The sequence below is a fragment of the Actinia tenebrosa genome, unplaced genomic scaffold (genome assembly GCF_029948245.1).
Source record: "Actinia tenebrosa isolate PJP-AT-01 unplaced genomic scaffold, QUT_ActTen_1.0 PGA_scaffold2__45_contigs__length_23673736, whole genome shotgun sequence".
Classification (NCBI taxonomy): Eukaryota; Metazoa; Cnidaria; class Anthozoa; order Actiniaria; family Actiniidae; genus Actinia; species Actinia tenebrosa.
This window is the reverse complement of record NW_028292579.1, coordinates 4,602,662-4,629,067: the sequence shown is the minus strand read 5'-3', so window position 1 is coordinate 4,629,067 and position 26,406 is coordinate 4,602,662. Positions and strand designations below refer to the sequence as shown.

Here is a 26,406-nt window from a genome sequence, read left to right as displayed (position 1 = left end):
GAATGGGGAGAAGTGTTTTTGAAATATTAAGCGTAGTCTTTCATTCCTCCCCCCCCCCCCCCCCCCCCAATATTCAATATGACCCGTAGTATTCGTTTTTTTCGCCCATTCGATTTTGACCCGTAGTATTCATTTATTTGCCCATTCGATTTTGACCCGTAGTATTCGTTTATTTGCCCATTCGATTTTGACCCGTAGTATTCGTTTATTTGCCCATTCGATGTTGACCCGTAGTATTCGTTTTTTTCCCCATTCCAGTTTGACTAGGAATGTTCGGAAGCAAAAAAAAAAAAAAAACAAAAAAAAAATAAATAAATAAATAAATAAAATAATAACAATAATAATAAGATAAATAAAAAACACATAAGAATGTTGGGAAATTATTTGACTAAATACGTAAGACGATAATGTTGAAAGATACGAAAGAGGAATGCTTAAAGAAAGAAAAAAAAACTTTGTATAAGATAGCTCAAACGATGAGTTAATATGCTACTTAAAATACTATAATACTTTCAGTTTCTATTTGTCTTTTAGCAGCGTGATCTTTCCTTTTCTTTTGAATGCGTACGAGGATGGGGGGGGGGGGGGGGGGTGGGGGGGAGGGGTGGGGCTATATATATATATATACTTCATTACGTAATTCAGCATTTTTTTTGCATCGAACATATCTATCAATTTACCTTTTCATCATTATCCTATCTATCAAATGTGATTTTTAATTAGCAATAATTGAGTAAAGGAAAGATAATTGTAATAAGAGACCATTTTTACATGGAAGCTAAATACATGGTATAGAGCCATCAATGCTGCCAGTACAAAAATAATAAACGGAAAAAAGTTTTTAACTGGTATTTATCGCTATTTTTTAAATACAACGCAGCTTTTGTTGTAAAAATGTTTAATTGTTTTAGTTTGTTAATGCATTCCTTTTCTCGGGAAAGGGAAATAAATTTGGTAAGTTTAAATTGATTAAACAAGGAAGTGGTGGAAGCATCGTCCTGTCCAAAACTAACCCGTGTATGGAGGGCTTGGTAACATTTTTAACATGACGTCATTTGATCACGTGCCTTGCGTAGTCGAGACGGTCACAGTAGAAATATTAAGTCGATTCTTTGCTGAACTGTTTGGGGTTTCGCAAGAAAAAAACGTATTTTCCATCCAATATCTCCCCCAAAGGACACCGTGGAATATTCAAAACATCTCTAGTATACGAGAGCTGTTAAAAGGAAGTTGTTTTAGTAGTTTGGGTGTCGTCTTTTTGGAGATTCAAGCATTCAAAGTTGGAGCATCAAACAGGCAAGTTGACCCTTCGTCCTTGTTTCCGCAATTTGGAGTTGATGGCTCTGAGATTATAAATGAACATTTCGAAACTGGTTTGTTCTTAAATATCACGTCTTGAACACCTTTAGAGTTTCTTAGGTCTAAACAGTTTGTTATTTACTTGATTATGCCTGGAAAAGACGAAATATTTCCGTGATTTTAGCCGGTAGGAACCGAGCCTTTGATGAGACTCTTCGACATTGCTTCAAGTCTTCGACACAAGACAACATATTCAAGTCACCCAAAACCCCCAAAAACATGGATTTTATCAATCTAAACTCTCAGGCTCATAATTACGTTGTCTTATAGTGATTTTTTTGCTTCCTAGGGGCAAAGCAATGGTGTTATAATGTAGCTTAGTTACGCAAAACTAGACTTGGTAAATACAATTGTTAGTTCCACGTCGCCAGCGTTTGCAAGTTTGCAAAATCGTCAGTCCGAATTCTTAGCAACATAGATCTTCAAACACCACCAGGTAAGTTTATGAAACTATTTTTATAATCGTTATTCTTTATTTTTTAGACTAAAGGCCATCAGCGAGCGCCAAAATATTTCTTGGAATCGCCCTATTATCGTAGAATATTGAATTCCCTTGGTTGGACATTAAAAAATGAACATAAGCTTAAATTTTTTAACCCTCGATCGAACAAGGACCTAAAATATTCGGATCCTAAAATTTGCCGAATAATTCAACGAAAACTTCTGAAAGTTCTCGATTAAAATCCTTCCAGACGGCTGTTGAGGCGCTTCAACGAAACGCCATAATATTTTGTATCTGTGTCCTACGCTTTGACACAATTGCTCCTTCCATTTGGCAGATTAGCAATTTTTTCCCTTTAAAACAAAGAATATTTTATCTTAGTGTGAAATTTTAAACGTGTCTAGGCAAATTTTGGGCAAACATTCTTTATCGAAGGCATCAGATGAACAATTGTTTCGGCTTCGACATGATCAATAATTCCAGTTTATTCTTGACTTCAAAACTGTTCAGATTTATTGATTTGTTATTACTCACTTATTCTCAAGTAAAACATCTGTATTGAATCTGAGATACTGCCCTTTACCACATATTCTTGTTGTCTTGTTACGTTTGCTTTGTTAAAAAGACAACGAAGTAATACAGAATGAGCTCAATACAAAATATTAAATAAATAACACATGTTAGCTTGAACAAGGGCTATAGTGTTATCTATGTTAAGATTATTTCCAATTGACCAAGCTGGGTTGTGTTTGACCATAACAATATACACACCCCAACACCTGTTGGCTAACAATTTGCTGCTCAAATTGCTTCAAACAGTTACTAGTTAAAAGAACACATATGGGGTACAAACTATGGGTATTGATCGGTACAAGATGGGATCCCTGTTGAAAGATCTGAATAATATAGTTACAGATCTGAGATTTTTATCTTGTAGTACAAAAACCTTGACAATATTGATGGGATTAGTCTGAAATACAATTAGGATCTTATATTTAAATTGTTCGTAGATAGACTTAGTGGTAAGATAAATTGGACATATTTTGTTGTTCAGTGTTTTTAAAGTTTCTAAATATTTTACTGAAGTAAATGACAACATTTCATGACAACCGTTAAGTGTTTGTCTTAAATTGTTGTTCTCAAATGGCCGTCATCCTGTTTTCCCAGGGATGAATGTTGTGTGTTTAATTTCTTTGCAATTTGAAACACAATTCAAATTAATCAATCTTATCACCTAAATGCTTTAAATCACTCATGTTTTTCTCATGTTTACTGGTTCTTGTGGTGTGAAATCCAAACACTGATTGATTCTAAAATTCTTTTGTTTCCTTTTGTTTGCAAACTCAACAAATTCCTAGTCATCGTGGAAGCCAGGAATTTGGATTTTAAGAATTCCGTGAATTTAAGTAGGATGTACACAAATATTGATCTTGAAACTATGAGCTGAGTTGAATATTTTGAGTGGATACTCTTCTCAGTACTAGAATCTTCTAGCCAGAATGCTGTTTAAAAACCTCACATCACTAGAATGGTGTATTCATGAGTTGAATTTTTATTTGCTTGTGGATTCAACAAACACAGACTCGGGTCCAACCATTCACCTCATGTTATAACCAGTTTTTCCAGTAAATACATGTCTTCACCATCAATTATCAATCTAGTTTGGAATATATATGCCACATACTTGTTTGGTATTGATCCCTTGACAACTATAGTTAGTCAAAAGCCATTGATAAGTTGATAAGAATATTGGACCTTGCACAAGTTTTTATGAGTATTTTTTTCCCTTATGGTTTATTGATTCCTCAATTGAAATGCCAAAATAGCTGTTGCATAATATACCTAGTCATTTGCTCTATTTTGCTTTTCAAAGTTTAAGAATGTTTGAGATATTTATTTTTAAATAAAACACTGGAATGTGCACTAACAAGTATTAAATTTCAGATATATTTCTCAAAACCCATCCAGTATTTTTTTAAACGAGTAACAAATACAATTAGCTTATAGTTTGTAGTTTTCACGAATAATCCTATTTATTATAGTGAGCCTGTTAATCCAGATTATAAAATGAAATCTTCCAGTAAGGAGGTACTTTCAGTTGCATATCTGGATAACACAATAATATGTTGAGTATTTGTGTATTTTTTTAAATATCTCCATTGTAAAATTTGAAAAAGTTTATTGTGGTATGTTTTGATTACTGAGGAATAACCTACTGTAATTTACATATGTTCATGGCTACAACAATTTCTTTCATAACTTGTACAATATTTAGGATCTTTTATTTGGTATAACTCTTAGAAGTTGGAGTTTCCAAAACAGCTATAGCTCTTGCACTCTATAATATAATCCACATGAAAAATATCTGATAGAGTGCTCACACTTAATGTATGAAACTGTACATGTATATACCACACTAATTATTACAACATAGTGAAATGTCTATTGTTTAGTGCTATTTACTGTATTTTTTAGTTCTATATAATATATAGAACTGTTTCATGAATTATTATACCATTCTATGATGTTTTCTAAAACTACTGATCTTACGAATATTAAAACATAAAAACATTTGTACTAATCTAATGAAGCAGCCTTGACATTATGTTGTTTGAGTTTAATTTTTCCAATTCATAACCCAAATGCTCCAAGTATAATCCTAATCCTAACCCTTCTAATCTTACTAACCATATAACCCTTAATGAAATCACTCAACAGATTCCTCTCTGCAGGAAACGGTGGAACAGTGTATTGACGGATTTGTCATGGTAGATACCCCAAGTACTGGACAATCCAGGTAAGCATGAGTCTAAGATATATAGATCTAAAGAACTCTCAACAAGCTAGTTAATCGTTCTTTATATTTTCTCGCATGCATCTATAATGTCATGGGCGTGCGACTTTCTGTTGTCTTATTGATAAATAGTTATGAAATATTGGTTTGAGTGGCAAACCATCGAATATTCCATAAGGCACTTGTATTTTCTTAATCCATTCCTTTCTTTTTTCCACAGTCAATTTTCTCAATTGAAAGTCACAGGTAAATCCTTATAGACTTCTTTACTTTGTGCATTATATTTTGGCGAAGGTGATCTCACGCATGCATTTCCGGTTACTATTAACCAATCATTTTTGTTGCATTTTTAAAAGTTCCATGATGAATTTCAAAATGGTGCCATATTTCAATTTAACTTTTTCAAAATGCATCTTGAACAATAACTTTACATTGAAAAATTCTATGTTACATGCACCACAAAAGCTTCCTCTTGCCCTATCAGCAAATAAAATTCATAAAAACAAAGCCTAAATGCAATAAAAGTAAGAAAAATCTGTGTTGCCTTAATTAGTCACCAGCCGCCATTTTGATTACTGTCAGATATTATGAAATAGGAAACAGGGTATTAGGAACTGTTCTATTTGACAAATAGTCCTTTGAGTGCTTCGAAGTGAGATCACTTGGTTAGAAACATACCAACATTCTGTCAAGCAAAAATGTTTCTAAACATGTAGGCAATTTGATTGACATTGTCAATAACAAAATTATGACTTAACTGACAACTGTTAAGGGAAGTTACATTATTTTATTGGGCAAGGACTGGAGCTTCAGAGGGGAGTCTCACCAGTAAAAATCTAAACTTTTGTGGAGGGATAACCTTTTTACTTGGATTAAAGCTGTTTCCTTGTTTATTTAATAGGAGGGTCACAAATTTCTTACTGAGTGAAAGGGGGAGAGCTACAATAGTTTTAAAAAAGTTTACTGCAACTCCCTAAGCCCCTGCCCTCCCCCATTCAATAGCAAATGTACCGAAATTCTAAGAGGTTGTATCAATAAAATGTTCAGATTTTTTTATTATCAGCATACATTGGAAAAAGTTTTATGTATTTCTTACAGTTTCTTATGCATGGTTTTAAATTTTAGTTTCAAGAGCTAAGCTTAAAGAGCAAAATGGTTGGTTCTCAAAGGGCGAACCTTATGTCAAGCTCATTGTCGACTCTAAAGCCCCACCCAAGAAAACAGAAGCAGTCAAGAAAACATGGGAGCCTGTATGGAATGAATCCTTTACCATGTAAGCTTAGATTGAACTATCGTTATAATGATTATAATAATAAGACCAGACAATGTCTGACCAGACCTGGGATCTTGCTGGTCATTTTGACCAGTAACATTTAGGCATAATGGTCATGGTATGATAAAGTATGACTGAACCACATATTGCTTTTGTGTTTGTAGACTGGTAATGCCATACAGTATCCTAGAATTTGAAATCAACAATAGATTTGCCCTCAAAAGTGATGTCCCACTTGGAAGCACAAAGATTGACTTGAATGACACTTTGCACAAGAACAATGGAAAATGTACGTACATTATATAGAACATCTACAAATACAATAGAAAATTTCTACCTAGAAAACCTGCCTACTTGTTGTTTGCAGTTATAAAAGCATTTTGGGAATTGGGAGAACATGAAGTGTTAGGTGAAGCATAATGTGTAGCAGAATGCTTCTCAACACTTCTTTAGTGTTCCCAATCACCATGACCTCATGCTTCATGCTTCACTTCACTATGTGTAATGCTTCATGGAAGACCTGTCATGTTTTGTCACTCATGTTCTGTCATATTGGGTTATCAGGGGTTTCATTAAGTATTGAAATGATAGGAGAAGGTCATGAACTAGCTGGAGAGTCTAAGTGAACATTTTGCAAATTACTAAGCTATAGAAGTTTTGCACCATCATGGCTGGCGCCCATAATACAGCTTTGACTGCCTGTAGTTGGATGGCAGAACAATAAAATCTCTTTGCCATTAGGAATTGAATTCTTTCTTATGTAAAACGATTGTAGTGTTCTTGCCATCCAACATGGCTGCTATCACATGATGGTGCAAAACCTTTATTAATGGTAGTTTCAGCTGGAAAACTGCATTCATTTATTGGAGCATTTTTGGATCCCAGACCCTTGATGAAACCCCTGGGTTATCACTAGTTTCTCATATTTCATTTATTTTTCTATTCAACAGTAAATGCATGTAGCATAAAACTACCTATAATGTTCAACAAGAATGGCACAAAAGTACAGACAGGAGACCTGGATGTCATCCTTGATGGATTAACCATAAATATGCGACAATTTCCAAGGCGGCGAGGGAAGGTGTCTTCAAATGGATCAGCTGTTGATGGTGCTGGGTCTTCAAGAGCAGTGTAAGTGTTCTACAACACTATGATAATTCTTTATGCAACATGCTTTTTACACATTTTCTGAAAATTCATGAATATTATTTTTTGAGAAGAACTTATTTGGCATTATACTTTTGGTGGTACCAAGATGCTGTAATAATATCATTACGATAATTTGTTAAAATATTTTACTAGTTTCAACAACTGACCTAAAGCTTTGTCATCGTTTGCTTTTACTTGAGAAAAAATAGAGAGTTAAATCTTATGTTAATCAAAGTATTATGGTATCATCCGGGTGGATGTAGTCCTGAGAAGAATTGTTTGATGTGACTGACGTTTCGACAACCTGAGCGGAAGTCATCTTCAGAGTCAAGTGAAGAATAAAAGTCAGATTGGTCATATTTAAAAAACCCACGATAACAATAGCCTAATTACCCGAAGTAGCGTAATTGGCGGCATCGGTCTAATGAGTGTGAGTCGCTGTTTCGGTGTTGTGGGCAGTTTTATTGTTTCTAATAAGCCTATTATACGGAGCCAGTAAATTAATTGAGCAGTTTAGTGGATGATGCTCAAACTTGGTAAACCAACTCTTCAGCAAGTTAAGTTAAATCTTAATTGCCAAAACCTTGCTTTTAAATTGGTTTTCTTTGTCAGTGGGATATTCATCTGAAATATCTCAAAATACACCGCTTCTTATCTGATTCAGTAGATTAATTTTATGAATATGATTTTGCTACAGTGTTAATAATGGTGATGTTTGTCGGAGGGACAATCGCTCTAGCCATGACCAAAGACAACGACCAGTTAGTACCAGTGCACTATCTGGACCATCTTCTGTTGGTCAACCCTCATCGGGAAGTAATGCAAGAAGTAGTCTTTCTCTGGCAACTACTGCTGGTGCTGCAGACACTACAACAACACCGTGTAAGTTTTAGGATCTACAGTAGCTAAAAGGCCAGTTTTCAAAAAATTCCATTAATCTCTGGGATTTTATCATCTCTTTTTAATCCCATTTTCATAATTAAATGACCCAGACATTGAACTAAAGCTTAAGAATCTGGGTTTTGGCTTCCCTGAATGGAAATTTCCAATTCACCTTTTCGGCGATAGCTTGGATTGTGTTACGGTCACCAAAACGTTTGGACATTGTTCTTGGATTTCCATACAAATTCACTGACTTTATAGAGAAAATTTAGGTAGATTTCTTTAGTTAGCTATCTTAACAGCAGTAAGAAAAGCTTCATTAATCAAGCTAGAAAAATGATTATTTACTTGTATTTAGAAAACTAACTAAACATTAACCAAGTAAACAGGTCATTTAGAGTCAGTACATTTGTACGGAAATTTGAGAACAATGTCCAAACTTTTTGGTGACGGTAACACAATCTAAAACAATTTATACCCCGTGACGGGTAGTGCCAAAAAGGTGAATTTCCTGAGCTAGTATTGTTTGATTGATGGAAATTAAATACTTAATTGTGAAAATAGTTGCTATGCATCTCCTAAGATAACTATAAACATGTTTCTTCATTTTAATGAGGTTATCAATATTATACAAACTCAAAGGCTTGTTGTGTATGCCAGTTGAAATATAAAAGGTACCGACTGATTATTTGTGATGGATGGCAGATCAAAAATCAAATTTCACTGAGTTCACAGAATATCGAAAACCGCAGTGACCTATCAATTCTTATCTTTGATGCTTACCTTTGATTGATAGACTTTGTTTACTTCAGTCATTATACTATACTAGGAATTTCTCTAGGTTCTTAACTGGGGATGGGCTATGGCAGTAATTAAGAAAAAAATGCCCAATCTTAGCAAAGCACAATAAATATTACATGTATACCATATGTTTTTACAAGCCATAGCTCCTAGTTAAGCATGAGCCCTTAACACATCGGTTCTCTTGCATAACCATAGCTTTTAACTGTTTTAAGAAGAATTTTTTTTATAATCCAATGTATGCGCTGACATGGCTACACTCCTACCTCTCTCTGATTTCTTCTATGTTTTTTTTCATTTATCCATCCAACCGATGGCTCCTAGACATCAGAAAAAGCTTACTAACTGTATATTTAAAACTTTTTGGCCATGCTATCGTGGTAAAAGAGCTGGACTAATCAATCTACCACATGCACTGCCAAAGATATTTTAAATTACCAGTCTGTAAGACTAATACTTTTATGATGAAACATAGTTTTAATCCTCAGTAGTTTTAATATATATTTTATTCCTCCTAATAGTAGTTTTTAGATAACTAACATAATAGTCTAGAAGCTAAGTCTGAAAAGAGGCTTATTTTTCAAGTTGGCTGCACCCCATGTGTGGCCAAGGTTTCTTGGTATCATTTTAAAGCTTGAAGCCTGTAGATTACGAATCTGCTTGTCGCCACTTGAAAAAAGTGTCCAAACAGCTTGGCGACCTGGCCTAAAGTACATACTTTCTATTTCACAATATTTTCGTTATTCTTTATTTTCTTGACGTTTTTCACGTTTCACACACAAATTTTCGATAAAAACTGCTTTGATGTGTTTATTATATGCTAAGCTAATGCACACATATGAAAAAACGAGGAAATTTTCAGGAAATGTGGAATTATTAGCATTTTTGGGCCATTAATCACGATTTTAGATTCATTGAGTGGCAAAAGTTTTTTTAAAAGAATTTTAAACGTCGCTAAACATGCATTTTTCTTATGAAGACCTTAGTTTGACCTTATCTGATTAGTTTTCAGAGAGAAATGACAAATATTTTTAATATTAGCTATAGAAAAGACAATTTCCGTACTATTCGTCAAACCGGAAGTTGATAGCTAAACTACTTCCGGTTTACGTTTTTCAAGATTTCTTGAATAAAATCGGAAAATAACTCATTGCAAACTCTGGTAGTCTTTTATTTATAACAAATTAACACTCTTATAGATGTTTACTACTTGTGCGTACTCTTTTCAAGTAGTAAATAGGTAAGAATAGAACATATTTATGGAAGGAGAAGTACTAACTGTCTGTGTATAAAGAGGAGCTGAGATTTATAAATTTATGCTTGAAATCAATGTAAATCATTATATATATCTTTAAAATAATGCAAAATTAAAGAAACAAATGAAAAATAAAATCTCAAGTGCTGCAGATGTTGTTTTGATTGGTCTTCCTGTGTCTAAATGAGCCTGCAGTCCAGTAGTTCCTAATCCAGCAATATGGCGTACTTCACGTGTTGAGATCTCTTCAAATCCTGTAAGTATATATACTTTAGTAGCTCATACAGTTTATCAGTGAGTTATTTAACACTAACACAAGGTCTATCTTATATAAAGTGATTTCAAAACTTGACTTTCAGTGAAACTCTTCGCATAATCTTGGTATATAAATCTTCGTATGAGCAGAACGACTTGAGTGAAAAATCTCCGTTTAATTATCGTAAATGAAGGGCTAATAATTGGTAAGTATTCTCATGCAGGTGTACTGAGGCTTGTTTCAAGAATCAAGGAATCACAGAACACTAATAATAGCTTTCTTCTAAGGTCGGCTTTGAAGAAAACTACTATTGGAACATCATTTAGGAACAGATTTTTTCAAATCAAAGATGTAAACACTTGTTGAGATATCTGCAAATCCTGTAAGTATATAAACTCTAGTATAGGAACTCATTTATTTCATCAACGTTTCATTTAACACTAACACAAGGTTTATGTTACAATATAGAGTGACTTCAAGTTAATTAGTAATAGGTATTCTCAGGTGTACTGAAGCTCACTAATTCTATACAATCTTTGATATTTTTTCTCCCATTTTCTTATTGAAAGTATATTTGTATAGAATTATTTAAAATTAGTGAAAAGTGTTCAATAAATTGAGTTGATGATCAAGAAATCACAAAACACACTATAACTAAATCTTTCTGTTTAAGGTTGGTTTTAAACAATACTGGAACATCTAATCAGGAAAGCTTCGTCACATGGCATTTTCTCTTGCTACTAGCTCTTCAGATTCAGTGACCAGTTGCCTTTGCTATAAAGCGGGGTTCAAGTCGCAAGGTCCTCTAACTGACTTCACTTCTCTCAGTTGGAAAACTTTTGAAAATGCCTGTGACATCCGAAAAGATGAAATTTCAAAATCTATGGAGGGGAAATGGAAGACAGGTCCATTTGGAGGCTACCATCGACTCTGTTACAAGAGCTATACGTCCAAAAGTCACCTTGAACGAGTAACCTCTAAACGAAGGAAACTTGAAAAGGATATTCCCTTGATAAAGACTATAAAAACCAAAGAAGACATACCTCAAACACGATCTTCTCTGCAATCTACTGACATTAAGAGTTGTTGGATATGTCAGAAAGAAAAGACGGATGTGTTACCAGTTTCAATCTGACTCCAGATACAAATACAGTAGTAAAATCCTTTATTCACTCGTTAGAGCTTGATACTTGTTGCTTGCGCTTACACGTGTTCTCTCTTATGTCTCTTATCTTTATTATATCTGTCACTTGATACTATACTAAATTATGTCACACAACTAACTTATTGAAAGCGTGACAGTTCATACACTTCACACTCTCCGCTGCTTTAAACGAGAGTACTATCACTACATAGTAGTTTAGTTCCACTGCGATGTAAACTTATCTTACTATTGAGCTTTTTTTCATGCTTGTAGTTTGGGGTGATCAAGTCCAAACGTTTAACACAAAGCTCCTTATTGATTAAGTTCCCCTGATGGCAAACCGTACACTTCCATCAGTTATCCAGTGGATACCGGGTGTTTGAACACCGTCTAAATACTAAGGCATACTTTTGTTGATACTACTGTGTCTTTTCTTTTCTTTGATAAATGTCGCTTAAATTTCTTCTTATATAATGTCAATTCGAATGATTAGAAACCGAAGCTAATCAATGTCCAATCAGTATCATAGTTAACAACAATGCTTAAAAATACTAAATGTTCTTATAAGTGAGTTCAGTAGTTTGTCGTAATTCCATACGGACGATGGGGTGGAGCAATCCATGGGTTGTAGATTGTCATTCTACCACAGTATGGAGTTGGCTGAGTCAACTGGGGGTAAAACGTCTGAAACGGCTGATATGGCTGAGGTGTTAGTCTGGCTGATAAGGTACCGGTGCCTGATACGACTGCATGTTGCATGGACCATTGTATGGATTGGTACTGTGCAACAACACATCGTACCCATACCTTGCGGGTTGTCTTCTTTCACGTGTCGGGTATCTAGGCTCTTGATGGGGCTCTTGAACTGTATCCTCATGTGATCCATCTGTATCATCTGTAGATACGTCTTCCACCATCTCTCCTTCCGCTTGAGAAAAGTTATTTCCGCCTTCATCAGTATAATCCTCTTGAATGTCAGCATCAGTATCAGCATCTGCAATAGGTACCGACTCAGATACTTGTCCTACGCTGTCTCTGTCATCAGTGTTTTGCTGAAAAGCAGCAGGAGTTAATCCGATATCGCTATCTGAACTACCAGAGTCGTCACTTTCACTCAGATGTTGCTGTTGCCTCTGTCTTGTACGTGGTCGGCGCCGTGGTCTTTGCTGTCGTTGTTGCTGTGTGTTACCAGCGTGGTCTTCTCGCTTGACTTCATAAACAGGTCCCGTCCCTTTGCGACTCACTACCACGTACACTTTGTCTTCCAAGTAGGAACGCAGCTTTCCAGGGCCTCCTCTAGGTGTCAGGTTTCGCACCAGTACACGGTCTCCCTCGCGAAGCTCCGTGAAATTGAGTCGTCGATCGTAACGCTTCTTGCTCTTTACGTTGCTCTCCGTTACGTTCTTACGAGCAATGTCATACGCAGTCTGCATCGTTGTCTTCCAATGTTTGGCAAAAGCACGATGATTAGCTGCACCATTAACGTCACGACCGATTAGAATATCAACTGGAAGCCTTGGTGTCCTGCCGAACAAAAAGAAGAAAGGCGCAAATCCTGTGCTTGAATTGGGTGTACAGTTGTAGGCGTGAACGACTTTATTAAGGTAGTCTTTCCAGTGTGACTTCTTGTCCTCAGGAAGTGTTCGCAGCATCGCTAACAACGTCTGGTTGAAGCGTTCGGTTTGGCCATTACCTTGAGGGTGGTAAGGGGTCGTTCGAGTATGTCTGATACCGCTAAGCTGCTCCAGTTGGGTAAACAGATGGTTCTCAAACTCTTTGCCTTGGTCGTGGAGGATCCTCGCAGGGAAACCGAACCTGGGAATAAACTCATTGAAGATCTTATCTGCCACAGTTCGAGCAGACTTATTCCTTGTAGGGTAAGCCTGGGCAAATCTGGTGAAATGATCCACGATTACCAGGATGTATTCATAGCCTCCTGAGCTCTTTTCTAAGTGTAGAAAGTCAATAGAAATGAGTTCAAAAGGTGATGACGACGTAATATGTTGCATCTGAGCACGTGTTGACTGTTGTGGGCAGCGTTGTTTAAGGCAAGGACAGACGTTCGTTACGAAGTGTGTGATGTGTTGCTGCATACGTGGCCAGTAGAAACGATCGCGCGCCAACTGGATGACACGGTCTGCTCCTAAATGTCCCATCTTCTTTGTACACTAGGGAACGCTTGGAAGCTGGGAGTACTAGTTGTAGGTGGTTTGTGGTATGTCGCCGCAATAATCCGTCAGCTCCCACTTCAAGCTTAGTCCCACTCTCTTACAGGATTTGAAGAGATCTCAACACGTGAAGTACGCCATATTGCTGGATTAGGAACTACTGGACTGCAGGCTCATTTAGACACAGGAAGACCAATCAAAACAACATCTGCAGCACTTGAGATTTTATTTTTCATTTGTTTCTTTAATTTTGCATTATTTTAAAGATATATATAATGATTTACATTGATTTCAAGCATAAATTTATAAATCTCAGCTCCTCTTTATACACAGACAGTTAGTACTTCTCCTTCCATAAATATGTTCTATTCTTACCTATTTACTACTTGAAAAGAGTACGCACAAGTAGTAAACATCTATAAGAGTGTTAATTTGTTATAAATAAAAGACTACCAGAGTTTGCAATGAGTTATTTTCCGATTTTATTCAAGAAATCTTGAAAAACGTAAACCGGAAGTAGTTTAGCTATCAACTTCCGGTTTGACGAATAGTACGGAAATTGTCTTTTCTATAGCTAATATTAAAAATTTTTGTCATTTCTCTCTGAAAACTAATCAGATAAGGTCAAACTAAGGTCTTCATAAGAAAAATGCATGTTTAGCGACGTTTAAAATTCTTTTAAAAAAACTTTTGCCACTCAATGAATCTAAAATCGTGATTAATGGCCCAAAAATGCTAATAATTCCACATTTCCTGAAAATTTCCTCGTTTTTTCATATGTGTGCATTAGCTTAGCATATAATAAACACATCAAAGCAGTTTTTATCGAAAATTTGTGTGTGAAACGTGAAAAACGTCAAGAAAATAAAGAATAACGAAAATATTGTGAAATAGAAAGTATGTACTTTAGGCCAGGTCGCCAAGCTGTTTGGACACTTTTTTCAAGTGGCGACAAGCAGATTCGTAATCTACAGGCTTCAAGCTTTAAAATGATACCAAGAAACCTTGGCCACACATGGGGTGCAGCCAACTTGAAAAATTCTGGGTTTAGCTTCTAGACTATAATTTTAGAGGATGTTTGCTAAATACCCCTTATCTTATTTGTTAGATTTTTTTTTGTATTTCTCCTTTTCCTTTATTTATTTTTTAATATGTTTAACATTTATTTTTAATTGTAAAGTATATCGCAATTAAGCCAGCCAGGAGGCTATCTGCTCTGTCAGGGTTTTCATTCATTAAGGATTAGAGATTGGAGAATGCTCTATTGATGGACCAAAATTCTCAAGCTTAAACCACCATTGATAGTTTAGTAATTTGGTACTTTGGTCTCCAGGACTCTACGGCAGTTCATGATCTTCTCTTCTTATTTCAGAACTTAATGAAAGCCCTGAACGTTCAGTTAGCAAGTAGGTTACCTTGGTTGGGATTGTTTCTGATTGATATGTTTCTTTGGTTTACAGCCAACAGTAATATGACACTTGGACCACCATCCAGCCGACCCCCTCCACCTCAAAGAGCACCCACAGGCCCAGAGGAGCCACTACCACCAGGGTAAGACCACCATAATCAAAGTATATGGAAACAAATTCATTGAAAAGGTTTACACAACTACTGTACATAAATAAACTTAAAGTGCCTATGACACCTAATTCAACATTTTCAGCAATGATCCTAAATGAAGTGAAAAGTTGAATAGTAAATTATTGTTATATGGTTTGAGTGATACATCTTGGAGATATCAAGGTTTTTACTCCCAATATGTTAATGATGTGACATCAAAGGAGGCATTTCAGTTTATCTGTCATCACATGGAAATCAAAAAAATATTTTACTATTCAACTTTTTACTTTATGTAGAATCAATGCTGAAAATTTTTACTTAGGTGTCATAGGCACTTTAACCCTTTCACTAGTAAATTCCCTTGGGTGACCCCCCTGGGAACATGGGAAAACCAGCAAATTCTAAAGAAAATAAGGTGCTTTAGATTAAGTCAAATTTTGAGCATAAAGGAGAATCTTACTTATTAGACCACCCTATCATATGAAAACAGTAATGAATGTTCTTTCAAAATCTGCATCAAGACGTGTCCAAAGAACAATAGACTTTGTAGCTAGGCCTATCGAAATAGATTTTTTTTAAATGCTTGTTTTCATTTAAAGTAAAACATTATAAATGCTATGACTACACAAAAAAGATTATTATATTCAAGTGAATGTGAAATAATGGTTCCTTGTTCAGGTTGGACTTGATGTGTTCATACATATTTTTTTACATTTACTGTATTTTATAAAATCAAAGTAACTTTGTCATTTTTTTGTGGTCACTCAAGTGTCTATAGGAAAAGTCTGTTTTATATCTATTTTCATGGACAATAGCATTTTTTACAGTTACTAAATAGATCTAGCAAAGCCTTGTCCCGAATTCACTTGACTGGTCACAAGACAATGGTTTCAAGTCAAGATTGAACTTGATTCTTCAACGTCGACTTCAAAGCATTGTTTTGTGACCAGTTAAGCAAATTCGGGATAGGTCTATTGGAAACAATGAGACTACAAAACATGGTTGCAGCACATTAGCATGTCTGCTTCTATAGCTTGTCTTGTTCGTATTTGAATACCCTTGATGCACAATTGTGACATCATCCATGGAAAGCTCTATTTGAAAAGTCCTTCCTTTGATGTTAGACCCCTGTGGTTCTTACTATTATGGGATATTTTTTTGAATACATTTTTTTCTTGTTGCAGATGGGAGCAAAGAGTTGATCCTCATGGTAGAATTTACTATGTTGATCATAATACAAGAACGACTGCATGGGAACGACCTCAGCCACTTCCACATGGGTTAGTATTATTATGTCATCTTTACTGTGTATTTATCAGAACCATTTGTTGTTGTTGTTTTTGGGGGGGGGGGGGAGGGGGCTGGGGGAGAGAAGGGTTTACTGCAAACTACCTCTTTATCAAATCCAAATTATCCCCCTTCCTGTCAAAGACATCATTGGAAATTAAAACTAAATTAACTGAACAGAAAAAAAGACATGTGCAAGGGATTTTTTTATGACATGAAAATAAAAGTCTTATTGTTTGTTCTAGTAGAATGTAATGGTTTCTCGTGTCAATTGACTTGGTTATTAGAATTAATACAGTATTTTATGAATCTTACACTACATCAGGTGGGAAAGAAGAACAGACTCGAGAGGAAGAACATACTATGTTGATCATAACACACGTACCACTACATGGCAACGACCTACAGTAGAGTCCATCAGAAACTATGAGCACTGGCAGACACAAAATAGAGCTATGTTGAACACTGAGAGACAACACTTCCAACAGAGGTTTCTTCTTCCTGTAAGTTGTTATTGATATCTACTGACATCATTGTCCATTTTGTTGTTGATATCTTGTCTGTCTGTCTGTTTGTCTGTTGTTGTTTTTTTGAAGATTAATATCATTTACATAAATGAATACAGTAGAACCTGTATTAACTTGCCACCTATTTAGTAACCAACCTCTAATTAGCAGCCAGTTGTCCCAAAAAGGGTTTTTGCACTAATATTGAGCTCAGCCAACCTGCATTTAGTGGCTGCTGGACAATTCCTGAGTTTATGCCCGGGAGAGCCTACATAGCAAGCAGTTGATGTACTGTATTCGTACACATACAATGAATCACACCTAATACAATGGATAATATGACAATAGAATGAAATAGATTTTATGAATACATTACATCAACTGAGTGCCATGAAAACAGATTTCACTGTATACAATAATATTGGTGTCTGGAACATCTTTTAGATGGGTCCTACTGCTGCCCCTCAAGAAACAGATCAACTTGGACCACTTCCACCTGGATGGGGTAGGATGAAATCTATTGTATTTTAATGATATTGAATGTACTTAGAAATTGTCTAAATTTGGTAAAACAGAGCAGAATTACTATAATCAAGAACCACTGTGTTGGAGCTTGAACATCTCAACAAGGTCTAACGTTACCTCTGCTTTCATTGCTACTGTACTTACTGATGACGACAAAAGTTGTGTTAATTGCCAGTAGACTACTGTCAATCAAGCAGATGCAGCTTCATGTTTTCACTATAAAGATTTAGTTTTTCTTGCATTGGCTTGCGCTTGTGTTTATGCTTGTATTGGCTAGTGTCACCACGCTTAATAAAGGTGTCTATTTAGTTTTTCTTGCATTGGCTTGCACTTGTGGTTATGCTTGCATTGGCTAGCGTCACCACACTTAATAAAGGTGTCTCAAACACTATCATACCTGGATATTTTACTTAATATCTGTTTAAATTTCTTGTTTTTGTTAGAAAAAAGAGTGGAGTCTAATGGTAGAGTCTACTTTGTAAATCACAATACCCGTACGACCCACTGGGAAGATCCAAGAGCTCAAGCGTAAGTACTGATTCATTCTTTTTTTTTTTTATTCTGATTCTGATTCATTCTCTGACCATTTGACACACAAGACCAATGTAGCACTAGAAGCTTTAGAAAAGACCTGTGCCTTCCTTTGTGAAAAGACTGGTACTACAAGAGCTTGCCATCCAAACAATTTCATATACAAATCCTTATAAAATATTTGATTTGATTTTCAAATCAGTGAAAATAGGCATCACCAGGTGCATCCAAGAAACAGTATTATTTACAAAGTTCATACGTTGTGATTATGATTTGGATTTCAGAGCTGTCAAAGATGAACCCCTACCTCAGGGATGGGAGATGAGATACACCAATGAAGGAATTCCATACTTTGTAGACCACACCACAAGGACCACATCATTCACGGATCCCAGGATGCCACCGCCTGCTATTGTAGGAGGACCTACATATGAACGGAGCTTTAGATGGAAGGTTGGCCAGTTCAGACATCTGTGCCAGGTAATGCAATCCGTAACCCTACAATCGTTCATTTGACATCTTCGTTGTCTTCATTATGCATTAGATGCATACCACTGTTTTTGAAGACCACAGACATTCATAGAGGTTTGGCCTCAACACTCCATTTTACGTGATAAACTGTAGTTTTGCTATGCGCAGTAACTCCAGCCTCGGCTAGGATCTATTATTCATGGTCACTGAACGGAACTGTAAAATGGAGTATTATTTTAAAAATGCCATTACAGTGCAACTACTATAACGTGAGAGAGCCAATTGAATTGTAGGATAAAAACAATACATTCCAAATTTGGGTAGTGGAGCCAATCAGAAAGCAGCAGAAAACAAGTCTTTCAACTTGTATTTATTCCCACAAGAACATGATAATGGCTATCTAGTTGCTTACACATAACATCAAGGTCATTACAATTCAGGTGCAGTCTAAGTTTCTGATTGGCTCCACTACCCAAAGTTGGAATGCATTGTTTTCATTCTACATTTTAATTGGTTCTCTTTTCTAACTAGTTTTAAGTGTCCCAGGTTACAGTAGTTGCACTGTAAAGATCAGTGGTATTTCATAACATTGGTATTGTTCAACTTGCACATTCTTTGCATTACAGTGTTGACTTTTGCAAATTTAGTCTTAAACAACCTGTACAAATGAGTTTGTAGCTATAGAACACAGCTGTATTTACTGAATCAGAAAAAGACTACAGACCATTTTCGTATTGTTACACTTTGTTCATTGATTAAAGATTTGTTGACTCCGGTTTATTGATATTGACATTGACTAGTACTAAGGACTATTATTATACATTTTACCTCACCTTTGAATGGCTGAGAATGTTAAGGCTATGGCTTCAACTGATAACTCAGTCTTGAAAATTTACATTATGATGCTCAACCTCATCCAATAATTGTCTATTCATTGTTTTCTTTATCCAAGGCCAATGCTCTTCCAAGTCACGTCAAGATCACTGTTAACAGAAACAACTTGTTTGAAGATTCCTTCAGCCAAGTGATGCGCTATCAACCACATGATCTCAGACGGCGACTGTACATCATATTCAAAGGGGAAGAGGGACTGGATTATGGTGGTGTTGCTAGGTAAGTGATGCGCTATCAACCACAGGATCTCAGGCAGCGACTGTACATTATATTCAAAGGGGAAGAGGGACTGGATTATGGTGGTGTTGTTGGTAAGTGATGCGCTATCAACCCTTCTCAATCTCGAATGAAGATGCAAGATGTAACAACCTTTATTCTATAAACATCTGTTAGTAATTGGAGACTGCATATTTCCTTTTTACAATAACTTACAAATTTCTCGCGCCCTGATTGGTTATTTTTTATCATCAATAAGAGGGCAGACAGATAAAGCTGAACTCAACAAGTGTGCGCTCTTTCCGTTGGTTGTTTTGATAACTAAAAATGAGAAGTTTTTATCGTTTTAGATCAATAATTTTGTTGTGTCAAAAAATATGCAAATGATGGTTTTCTCAAGGCCACAATACCAGAACATGAGTCTTGTCAAGTTGGATGCACACGCAACCTTGAGAAAACGGTCTATTTTCATATCAGTAGTTGCAAGCTCTGACTTATTTTTTTCTTATTTTTGGTTTCCAGGGAGTGGTTCTTTTTGCTTTCTCACGAAGTACTTAACCCTATGTACTGCTTGTTTGAGTATGCCAACAAAAACAACTACAGTTTACAAATTAATGCAGGTAATGCAGACCCTACAACAAGAAACTCTTAACTTCCTTTGAAACACACTCTCAAAAAATTGGTAGTTCATTTTCCTTAGATTCGTTAGCTCTAGCTTACTTTTCTAGACAAACTGCACAGACAGTTCAGTCCTATCCTAGAACTTCTTCAGTGCAAAGACGTTAGAGTTGCATGTGCATTTTGAATATAGTTTTCAGCATGCACAACAGAAAAGTATTATCTAATCTAAAAACCTGTAACAAAAATTTTTTTTCAGCTTCTTCAGTAAACCCTGACCATCTCATGTACTTTCGCTTTATTGGTCGTTTGATTGCTATGGTGAGTTTTATTGTATTTCATATTACATAGTTTAGTTTAACTGCTTGAACAGCAGTTCAGTCACAACATGCTCCAGGGTTTTCAACAGAAGCTGGCAACCGGCAGATTCCGCTGTCTACTCTTGCTAATTCGGCCGCCTTCTTAGCCACTTCCCAATGTAATTGTAATTAATTTTGATTAAAGTTCTTTAAAGTTCGTTAAAATAAGTTTTAATCCAATGTTTGTTGCTGTACTATCAAAATTGCAAAGCAATCAAAACTATGACGATCGTTGTCCGCCATTTTGAGATTTTGTGAGAAGAGTGAGACTGGTGACAAGAATGCCTCGATTACATGCTCAAGTGATTTCCGGTTTACCGCCTATTTTAATTTCATAACCGCCTACCAAAAATTTTATTGACAACCCTGATGCTCATTTGTACTTCTATATTATATTTGAGTTAGCTATGCCTTGATTCAGGAGTCAATGACGGCACGGTGGTAAAACACTTGCCTTTCACCACCCTATGTGAGCTGTCAGGTGCTTTTCTTCTCAAATCAACCCTAAATATTTCAAACTGGTTAGAGATGTGTTTCAGGGTCACATTCATATGCTTTCAGTTTGACCCTGTTGAGCTGTGCCATTGCTGTACTTTGCGGTGGCAATTAGTGATTACAAGTATTTTTGACTTAGATCAGCCCAGTATTTTTTGATAAAGTGGATTTATGATATTTGGTATTTGTCTCAACTGAGTGACATGGATCTAAGATAACTCATCAAGCATTATACTTTTCTATAGGCTCTTTATCATGGCAAGTTCATTGATAGAGGCTTCACTCTGCCATTCTACAAGAGAATGCTAAATAAGAAGCTTAGTATGAAAGACTTGGAATCTATTGACCCAGAATTCTACAACTCACTTGTATGGATCAAGTAAGTACACCTTAAACCAACTTAATGTACAGTAGTCCATAAACCATAGTACTGATGGGAGGGGAAGATCTAATCTTGATCTAATCCTGGCACACTGTAAAACTTGTTATTTGCTACCATTTAAATGTGTAGTTCCAGAAACTATCCATGACCCACCCACAGAGAAAATTGGAAATTCTGGAGGGGAAGGGGGTCAGAAAAAGAACAAAATTACATTGTATGGAAGAAAATTGGAAGTTCCTGGGGGTAGGGGGGCCCTTTTACTATTTTCCTTAATGGGGGGGGGGGGGGGGGCTTATGAATATTTTCTGAAACAACACAATAGTTTTATATTAACATAATTAATGAATTTCCGTGCCCAGTGGTTCGACTGACTCTTGTGATCAGTAGATTCAAGTCGTTGATAGAGGGCAAACAAAAAGCTTTGGATTTCTGCGGTAAACATGCTGCTAGCTATGTCTGTCCTGTGTGTGTTTGCCAGCGATTGTCCAAGTACAATCTATGAAATGTTCATCCTTTCATAGCATACTACTGGTAGTGCAGTTTACATTGACTCTCAATGGCAAAATAAATACATTAACACCCATAGTTACTTCGGCTAAAATTCTGAGATCAGACAATGTGCCATTTCCTTGAATATCATTTCTTTTTTAACTGGTATTACATGAGAAGACATGAATATGGATACAACTCAAGCCAAGGGCAGATCCAGCCAAAATTTTAGGGGGGGGGGGGGGGGGGGCTAATTGAGTTTCTTCCGTCAACACAACGGAAAACAATTTAAAAAAGCATTGTTTTTTTCTGCTGAAGGAGGGGCTTCAGCCCCCCTTTGTTCCCCTGGATCCGCCCTTGAAAGCATCTTATTCTAAAGAGAATAAATAGATGTAATAAGGTGAATGTAGTTTTTTCAATGCACTAATACAATGAGCTTTCTTGTGTCTTTCAGAGAGAATAATATAGAAGAGTGTGGCTTAGAAATGTTCTTTGCTGTTGACATGGAATTGTTAGGCAAAGTCACTTCACATGATCTAAAACCTGGAGGCTCTGAAATCGAAGTAACAGAAGACAACAAGGACGAATATATATTGTAAGTGAATTAGTAGAGCATGGAGAGATAACATATATACTAGTTATACAATGGTTTTGAGTGGCACACCATGGATTATCCCATGAGGATATCAACCTTTTTCCTTCAAATACTTGTATACACACCAGCTTTCCTGCATTTTGATTGAATGGTGTGAAATAAAACTGTGGGGGGAAAGGGTCCTCATAGCATGTTGTTCCTTCCTGGACCTTTTCTGGTTTCAATGAACAGGATGCATTCTGGTATAGCTTGGGTATAGATAACGGCATATCAGGCTATGACGAACAAAATATATTTGTACCAAGCTAAACCATGCCATACTTTTTTTGCTATTTCAGAAAAGGTTTTTGTGGTATTAGATGTGGTATTAGACTTGATTAGATGTGGTATTAGACTTGACTGATGGTATCATTTTACTACAACTACCATCATGCTTTGTATATTTCCTTCACATTCATCTTTTTACTCATAAAGACAGTAAGATTGCGAGAAAGATGGTATTGCATTTATTGTGTTGTTATGTTGATTTATTTCCCTGCCCAGTGGTTCGACTGACTCTTGTGATCAGTAGATTCAAGTCGTTGATAGAGGGCAAACAAAAAGCTTTGGATTTCTGCGGTAAACATGCTGCTAGCTCTGTCTGTCCTGTGTGTGTTTGCCAGCGATTGTCCAAGTACATACAAGATTGCAATATTAGTGTCCCCAGTTAGTAGAAAGTTAATGGTTGGTTGGTTTATTGACTGATTGGCTTATCCACTATGCATTGGGTGTCGCATAATAACTGCAAAATAATGGGAGCAGTAACAGCAATAACAACAATAGTAGAATCAACAGCAACAAGAATCATATCTTTAAGTTAAAACACGAAAGTTCTCTAACGTTACCTTCATTTGACTTCTCAGGTTAATGACAGAATGGCGGCTCAATCGTGGTATTGAGGAACAAACCAAGGCGTTCTTGGAAGGACTGAATGAAGTGGTACCTTTGTACTGGATTCAATACTTTGATGAAAAAGAAATGGAGGTAAGGAGTGTTGTCAGGATTATTACAGGAAAGTTTGTGTGTTATTGCTGGGCATTTTCAAGGCCTTATTTTAGCACACATATATAGTTAGTCAAGTTATTGAAGTTTTGCACCATCACGTGACGGCAGCTATATTAGATGGCAGGAACAATACAAATGCTTTAAATAAGAAGGAATTCAGTCCCCATGAGCAAAGGAATTTTAATGTTTTGTCATCTAACCACAGGCAGCCCAAGCTGTATTATGGGCGCCAGCATGTGATGGTGCAAAACCTCTATAGCCTGCTTAGCTGCCCATGGGGTAGAGTACAACATGCCGTAACATCGAAATAGTTTGCCATTGTTTTTTAGTAATTCATCCAACCACAACGAGTGGTTACGGTAACGGTAGGATACGGTACGGCTACAGCAAAGCTATGATATTGCCGTATATTATTTCACTCGTGAAAACCCCTGTATCTAGAAACGTTGTTCCATACTTAGATGTTACTTTAATGATATTTTGTTGTTTTAGTTGATGTTATGTGGTATGCAAGAGATCGATATTGAAGACTGGCAACAGAACACAGTGTACCGACACTACACCAGGAACAGTAAACAAATCATGTGGTTTTGGCAGGTCAGTTGACACTTTTTATGACCCCCACCTCATATATTAAACCTTATACAATATTTTACGATAATTTTTGGGGGACAACGTTTGACACGAGCCCAAGTCAGACATTCTTAGGGTCGTTACGTCATCACGCAATGTTACTCTCCCCACTAACGTCGCGTGATGACAACGTTTTGAGCTAAGCCGAAAATACAGTGATTTGCATGGGGTAGTTGTATATTCAAATGACCATATCTCAGCTGATATTTGGTGTGTAAACGCCTTTTTTGATTGTCTATCGAAATTGTTAATCAAAAATATGATAAAGCGAAAATTATTTTTGGTCATCGCTTGAGTACTCTATTGATGACATCTCTATTCCAGGCTGTAAAGGCTTTTGATAACGAGAAGAGAACCAGGTTATTACAGTTTGTCACTGGTACATGTCGACTGCCTGTTGGTGGCTTTGCCGAACTCATGGGTAAGTGAACGAGATACCTTTATTGATGGTTGTACAAGTACTTTAATTTGAGGTTACGACATGTATTTTTCTTTCTAAGTACACCCACTTCCATCAACGAGTTTGTTATGGAAGATTTTAAAGACAGGAAGCAAGGAATGATATTTCAGGCAGTATATTCTCTAGTTTGCTGCAAGAGCGTAAGCTCATCAAGAAGGCTCACTATAACGATTTAGTTTCCTGTGCACCTGTTGAAAAAGGTTATAAATAATGCTGACGAAAGCTGTTTGGCTTTTTGTTTACAGGAAGCAATGGGCCTCAGAAGTTTTGCATAGAAAAGGTTGGCAAGGAGACATGGTTGCCTAGAAGTCACACGTGGTAAGTATTACTTCGCCAGTCACATCTAGACTTTTCAAACATGGTATAGGTTGGGTATAAATAACTGTTGTTTATCATGCCATTACCTTTTATGGTGTAGTTTATACCCAAGTTAGACCACAATGCATCCTGTTTCAGTATCGAACTTACAAAAGGTATATGGATGGGAGAGTTGAGAGGGTTACACCCTTTCCAATAAGAATGGCACAAACTTTTAACCATAAACAAATCGCGTTTTTTTTTCACGTTTCTCAGCTTATAATCTTGTAAAAAGCCTTAGATCGTCCTCCTTTACTTATGTTTTTATTTTACTTTGATGTTCCGCGTCTAATAATGGGACATACATTTTATTTCTTAGCTTTAACCGTTTGGATCTACCACCCTACAAGAGTTACGAACAGCTGGTGGAAAAATTAACATTTGCCGTCGAGGAAACAGAAGGATTTGCACAGGAGTAATGACCATGGTACTTTGATAAAAGACTTGATAAAAAATACTAAATAGAAAACTAGGAATTGAACTTGTAAAATAACACGACTAGAGTGCTTAGCTATGACTGATGGATCCGAGGATCTCTAGACCTAGAACTACCTTACTCTTTGACGTTCAGGACCGGCTCTACTCAATCCTATTCTCCCTCATCACCCAGAAGCAGGAATTTTGTGGAACTTGACGTCTTGAGGCTCTTCTGGAAAGACCCAAGATGTACTCTTTATGTTTACTAGATTTACTAGATTTACTAGATTGGATCAAGATATCTGGAATTCATTATAATGGAACTAAATGCACTCTTATGACATCAAATGTTGACCGAAATGTTTGATGGTGGAACAAACAACATGAACCGTGTAATCCGACCACCAGTTGTTTGGGAGCGGATGATGATGGGAAAGATGACATGAACCTGTGTTATCCGACCACCCTCATAGTAGTCATAGCTGCGCAGCTTTATGAGGATAACTTTTTTGCACTATGATGGAAGAAGATAAGCAAAAGACTTAGACAAACCTGCACTGCAAGTTAGTACCATCGGAATAATTGCCACGAATCAGATTGTGGAAACCGCTGCAGAGCGGGTAACACCTGACACGTTATATCACGTGACATTGGGCCATATCACGTGACTAGGGGGTTATGTCACGTAACCAATTGCATCACGTGAATCTCTTGTGTCTTGTAACCCCACCCAGTGGCTTAGGTAAAATTGTAATGGAGGTAACAATGAGGCATCCTTGTATGAATGACCAAAGGCAATAATGTTTCTTCGGTCGAAAATTATTTTTGAAAGGTATCATTTGTGTTTTCGTTGTGGTTCCTGCCTTTGTACAAAGCCGTCAGAATAATCATCACATCACCAAACACCTAATTTATGTACAATACACCTTATATTAAACACCACTTTAATGACATACCTGATAGATCTAATTGGACTTAATAACTAATTGACGTATGTCAGTCTTTAAAACAATTATCAAGAAAATCACAAAAATCGAGCAAGCA

At 36.4% G+C, this 26,406-nt stretch overlaps 1 protein-coding gene across 2 annotated transcripts; it reads left to right on the top strand.

Moving 5' to 3' along the window:
- Positions 1–1,084: 1,084 nt before the first annotated feature.
- LOC116289519 (NEDD4-like E3 ubiquitin-protein ligase WWP1) lies at positions 1,085–26,315 on the top strand. Of its 2 annotated transcripts, none has more exons than XM_089033508.1 (24): positions 1,085–1,296; positions 1,649–1,795; positions 4,534–4,598; positions 4,816–4,841; positions 5,721–5,868; positions 6,033–6,157; positions 6,819–6,999; positions 7,715–7,899; positions 14,984–15,074; positions 16,268–16,363; positions 16,696–16,873; positions 17,321–17,381; positions 17,845–17,929; positions 18,217–18,412; positions 19,356–19,516; positions 20,036–20,133; positions 20,391–20,452; positions 21,231–21,364; positions 22,311–22,451; positions 23,354–23,474; positions 23,988–24,092; positions 24,453–24,549; positions 24,834–24,906; positions 25,265–26,315. In XM_089033508.1, exons 3-24 carry the CDS (start codon positions 4,567–4,569, stop codon positions 25,362–25,364), a joined length of 2,496 nt encoding a protein of 831 aa, XP_088889634.1. In that variant the 5' UTR covers positions 1,085–1,296; positions 1,649–1,795; positions 4,534–4,566; the 3' UTR covers positions 25,365–26,315. The 2 variants fall into 2 exon arrangements, with proteins under 2 accessions (XP_088889634.1, XP_088889633.1); XM_089033507.1 differs by having other exon boundaries at positions 4,520–4,598.
- Positions 26,316–26,406: the final 91 nt, after the last annotated feature.